Source organism: Mandrillus leucophaeus, unplaced genomic scaffold (assembly GCF_000951045.1).
Source record: "Mandrillus leucophaeus isolate KB7577 unplaced genomic scaffold, Mleu.le_1.0 Scaffold282, whole genome shotgun sequence".
NCBI classification, from domain to species: domain Eukaryota; kingdom Metazoa; phylum Chordata; class Mammalia; order Primates; family Cercopithecidae; genus Mandrillus; species Mandrillus leucophaeus.
Genome location: NW_012102943.1, coordinates 968,772 through 974,116, shown reverse-complemented (window position 1 = coordinate 974,116; position 5,345 = coordinate 968,772). Strand labels below are relative to the sequence as shown.

Genomic DNA, 5,345 nt, shown 5'->3' with positions numbered 1-5,345 from the left:
TCAGAGATCCCTGCCCCTGGCAGGAGTCCTCAGCGAAGATCCACCTCCCCACTCTCCCAGAAAAACACAGAAGCCGTGTAAATAAGGTGCTGCATGTTCTTTTTAGTTTCCATACATTGTCTGTCCCAGAGTGAGGAGAAGTTGATCTCCTTCCCACATCCACCACAGGCTGCATGAGGGAAGCCTGGCTCCCCACAACTTGCTCCTTCTCCAGCCCTGCCCCTCTCAATTACAACAATGCTTTCTAAAGCGCATTCTGCGGCCTGATGTGCCTGTGAGGTGAGAGATGTGGGAGGGACAGAAGCTTTGCTCAAAGAGGTTTGGGAGAGGCTGGATACTCAGCTCCCTTCTTGTAAGTCTGTCACACACATTGGCATATTAAAGGTTCTGAGAAGTCATGTAGGTTGGTGACCTGTTTAGGTGTCCCCAGATAACTTGGCCACCAATCGTGTCTACTCCTGGACATTAGTCCAATAAACTAGTGTATCTTAGATGTACTTTGCGAAAAGCTTCATGAAAAAGTACATGTGATTCCCTCCAGAGCCTTCCTCAAGGCTCCCGGGTGACCTGTCTGACCAAGGCTGGAAAATCGGCACAGCACTCCCCTAGCCTCACCTCTTCCCCCATTTGGCCGGGGAAATGGAGAAACACAGTCACCTCTGAACTTCTAAACCTAGAAACAGAAGGAGACTGTACACAGGGGAATACAGAAGGCAGTCTGGGATAATGTCACTACAGAATGACTGATGAAAAATGCAGATTGACTGTTCTGATGCTGGCTTAGGGCCTGGGGCTGAAGCTGGGGACCTTGAGCAAGGTCCTTTGGCTCCTGTGATCTGCTTGCCCTGTTGCCAATGAGAAATAGGAACCTGCTTCAAGGATCTTATGAGGACCAGGGGAGGGAGGGGTATGGAAAGTCTTTGAGGCAAATACTCTATGCAGAACAGGAGTTATAATTATAGTCTCCAGTAGACCTGAAGCTTCCTGAGAAGGATCTGAAATCCACAGACTATCAGGACTGGACGGCCTGCTGAGGTTAGTTACTCTAGCCACCCCTTGTCACTGATGGGGAAGCTGAGCGCCAGGTTGTAAAAGCCTGGGCCTGGGATCAGGGGCAGTGGGAGGAAGAGTTAAGGCAGAGAGCAGGAGTGAAAAAGAAACGAAGTGGGTGAGGGCCAGGGAGAGGAAGATTAAGTCAGGAAGATTAAGTTACAGACCTGATCTTCCAGAGCCTGAAGAGAAAAACAGAGCAAAGGATAAGACCTGGATGACAGATGAGATCTAGATTTGACTCTGGGAACTGCTCCATGCCTCGGTTTCCTCATCTGTGCAGGGATGAGGTTCCAGCTCTGACAGATCAATGGACTCAGAACCACCAAGCTGGCCGCTGTGGCCAGGTGGCACCAAGACTGAAGGGCCAGGAGCGCTGAAGGGATGTGCCTTGCCTGGTAAAGAAAGAGGAGCTCTGGCTACTGCCCCTTAGTAGACCCAACTCTGGCCCAGGAACGGAGCCTCAGCTGGGGAGGCTGCCTGACCCTGTCAGCCCCAAGGGCCTTCAGAGACCCCCACCCTGCCACTCACCTTTCCCACTCTGATTTGCAGTGTTTGTCCACACTCCTCCCCAACCCCTACTCTGGCCTTCAGACAATCCTAGAATGGGACACTGCAGTGACAGAAGAGTCATTTGAGTAGTCCACCCACCATTTTAGTGCAGGGGATAAACTGAGGCTGTGAGCAGGCCAGGGTGGAATGGGAACACCTAGAGGAAGTTGACAAGTCAGCAAGTTGGCAGCAGAGCTGACAAGCTGGGACCCGGGGCTGTCTCCTTTATGTCAGATGGCCAACGTGACGCAGGCTGCCCCTGGGAAAGCCTCGGAACTTCTCGGATTGGGACAGAGTGCCGGGGGAGGCAGGAAATGTCTCCTCTTGCTTATTCCCTAGGCCAACTCAAGGGAAGACGCTTCTCGGGGCCTCCAAAGCCCTGTGGGTGATTCCATGTAACCCAAGAACCCAGGGCTCACTGGGCACACACCCTGGCTCCCCATCTCGCTGCCACCCTCGTTCCTTCCTGGAAAAGAACTGAGAGGCTCCTGCTGTCTTCTCCAGAAAAACCTTGGGAGGAGCTGTGACTTCAGGCATCGTGGTAGGCCCAGGCCTTGCACCCTATGTGGCGAGGAAGGAGACCTCAGTGGGAGTGACAGGGGCCAGGGGGAAGGCGGGCGAGGCATTGGCCCCGAGGACCCGGTACAACAGCTCCTCCTTCTCCTGCTGGAGCTGTCGCCGCAGCTGCACCTCCTTCTCCAGGGCCTCACGCGTGAGAAGCAGGTCTTCTGAGAGCTGCCTGTGGATGCACACAGAGCCCAGGGTTGCCTACTGGGAGCGGGTACCACAGAGACCGACCCATTCCCCCAGGGAGCCTTCCTCAGATGGACCAGCAGCCTGCTGCAGGGTCTCCACCGCCCCTCCTTGTTGGCCTGTATACAAGAGGCAATTCAATCTCTTGACCAAGGAGCGTGGGCCTCACAGACAGGCAGGCAGTTCTGAGCTGCTCCAAATCTCTGCTCCACCACTTAGCTATATAATCTTGAACAAGTTATTCATTCTTCTTCAATTTCAGGCTCCTCATTTGTAAAACGGGAAGAAGAAGAAGAATAGGACCCAGCTTTTAGAGTAATTATGAGGATTAGATGAGAAAATATGTACAGTATTCAATAAATTATGTCTGACACATGATACTAGCTCTTATTTACTAAGTCCTAAGAACTGATTCATTCCACTTAGGCCTGGTGCACGATCAATTTCCTGTTTCCTCTTCCCTATATCGGGCTTTCCCATGGAGTACACTCAGCCAGGACGGAGACAGACAGATACTCATCAAGGCACTGGGACTTTGGTTTCCGGGCAAAGCTGCCCCCTTGGGTTTCCTGACTCCCAGGGAAAGAGGAGCCACATGCCCTAAAGAGGCCCCGGGCCCACCTGTCAGTCCATTCCTCAGGTCCCTCTAAGACTCTCCCAACTGGAAATTTTGGCACAAAGGGTGGGGACGGGAGGGAAGGAGGCAGGAAGACAGCTACCTTGACAGGACCACCTGGTTGCGGCTTCGGACGTGGAGGTCCTCATTCTCCTGTTGCAGGGTCGTGATTTTTTCCTCCAATATCAGATTTTTCTCTTTCTGTAACACATCGGAATGAGCTCAGAAAGCTGCCAAACTCACGCTGCACGATGTGTGCTGACACCTCCCTCTTATCTGTGGTCACCGAAAGCGCTGATTCCTTCTAGACTATATGTTACATTTCATGGAGCAATAAGGTAACTTAGAAAAAAATAAAACTAAAAAGTTAACAAAGGGCTGCTGACTTTTTGCCACAGGAGAATGTTAAAAAAAATCACAGGCCCTACCATCTCCTACCACCATGAGTTCATGGAAGAAAGAATAGTTTTTGTTCCCCAAAAGTCAGAAGGATATGATCTATATAAATAAAATGAAGTTTGTCTGTTATGTGTTTCCACAAAAATGGGTGAACAAAATCTACAGGGAATGTTTGAGACGATCTGATTAAAATAAAGCCCTGTGGGTGATTCCACGTCATGTGACTCAAGCCCCCAGGGCTCACTGGGCACACACCCTGGCTCATCTCACTCCCACCCTGTTTCCTTCCTGAGAAAAGAACTGATGGTGATACGAGATGGTAGTGCCTGGAAGATTTTTTTTTTTTTTTTAACATTCTCCTGTGGCAAAATTAAAAGCCAGCAGCTTTTTGTTAATTGCTGAGTTTTATTTTTTTATTTTTATTTTTTTTGAGACGGAGTCTCGCTCTGTCACCCAGGCTGGAGTACAGTGGCCGGATCTCAGCTCACTGCAAGCTCCGCCTCCCGGGTTTATGCCATTCTCCTGCCTCAGCCTCCCGAGTAGCTGGGACTACAGGCGCCCGCCACCTCGCCCGGCTAATTTTTTGTATTTTTAGTAGAGACGGGGTTTCACCTTGTTAGCCCGGATGGTCTTGATCTCCTGACCTCGTGATCCACCCGTCTCGGCCTCCCAAAGTGCTGGGATTACAGGCTTGAGCCACCGCGCCCGGCCTTATTTTTTAATTATAAGTTGTATGGCACACAGGAGGCTAGGGAGCCTTCTTCCCGAGCAACATCATCTCCGCTTAGATTCAACCCTAGGGTTTCTGAGGCTTCTGTCCTCCTGTGTTCTCAATGCTACCTGCCCTAGTGTCACCCAAGCTACAGCAACATCAGTAGCCTCGAAAGGCACAGGACTCAGATGATAAGAAGCCACTGCTTGACCCAGCCTGGCCACAGACCATGCTCAGTGGTCAGCACAGGTGGCAGGTCAAAGCTGGAGTGAACCAGGCTGGGACCTCCTTAAACCACCGCCCCTCTGCATGCTTTACAAAGGAAACACCCAGAAAGCGGGAGCCTGAGGCTGCATCCCCCAGCCGCTCCCAGCCACAGACCACTGTTTCCATGAGGATCAGCCGCTTGTCCAGCTCATGAATACGCTCATTCTTCATCTCAATGACAAAGTGTAAGCTCTCCAGCTCCTGCTCCCAGAACTGGCTGGGGCTCCCATAATCCTAGACAGAGAGAGAGTGACCTCATTAGGCCAGTAGGCTACCTCCCTCCTCCCCATTCTGCCAGAAACTCAGCTGGACTTTCACAAGTCACCCACCTTCCTCTCTCAGCCTATGTTAAGTGCTTAATATGCTTTATCTCTCTGGATCCGAATAACACCTTTTGAGACATGTACTAGCACCAGAGATGAGGAGACTGTGGTTTGGATAGGTTGAGTCACTTGTGCTAAGTGGAAGGTTTGCTATGTGCACCTAGTTCTCTCTGAATCCAGAATGTGAGCACTTGACTATTCCAGATTTTGCTCTCTGGGCCTTAATTTTCCCATCAGTGAAATGGGAACTCTTTTATTTCCAGGCCCTTGTGTAGGTAAGAGTGTCAGGTCTGAATCTTGTCCTTGAAGAGGGGCTGGTGTTTCCTGTTGCCCGGCCCTGACCTCCCTGGAGATTCAAGGAGGAAAAGCCCCCAGGGTGCTGCCACCTACCTGGATATGCTTCTTATAGTTTCGGCTCATAATGGACTCCTCCACCCTCTTCATTTTGGCCTGGAAAGCCTCCAGCTGTGAGGTCAGTCTGTCTATGGTCTCCTGGAGCAGGGAGTGGGATGGAGACAATCAAAGCCTGCCTCATAAAGGCTATAGGTGAACTTCACCACATCCCAGAGGGAGAACAGTTTTGGGTTCTTCTATCTGTCTTTGGTCTACCCTACAAGACAATGCAAGATCAACATACCTCGACCACTGCTTGAGACCTACCAGCCCTTACAGC

The 5,345-nt window shown here is 51.0% G+C and overlaps 1 protein-coding gene across 1 annotated transcript in view; it reads right to left on the bottom strand.

Moving 5' to 3' along the window:
- Window positions 1-233: 233 nt before the first annotated feature.
- Window positions 234-5,345, bottom strand: part of CCDC69 (coiled-coil domain containing 69) — a 61,935-nt gene continuing 56,823 nt past the window's right edge. Inside the window, exons 6-9 of the mRNA XM_011985408.1 lie at window positions 5,063-5,164; window positions 4,464-4,583; window positions 3,075-3,172; window positions 234-2,341 (exon numbers count right to left, since the gene is read on the bottom strand). Coding sequence (XP_011840798.1) covers window positions 2,164-2,341; window positions 3,075-3,172; window positions 4,464-4,583; window positions 5,063-5,164 — 498 coding nt within the window. The 3' untranslated portion in view covers window positions 234-2,163. The remainder of the gene's footprint in view (window positions 2,342-3,074; window positions 3,173-4,463; window positions 4,584-5,062; window positions 5,165-5,345) is intronic.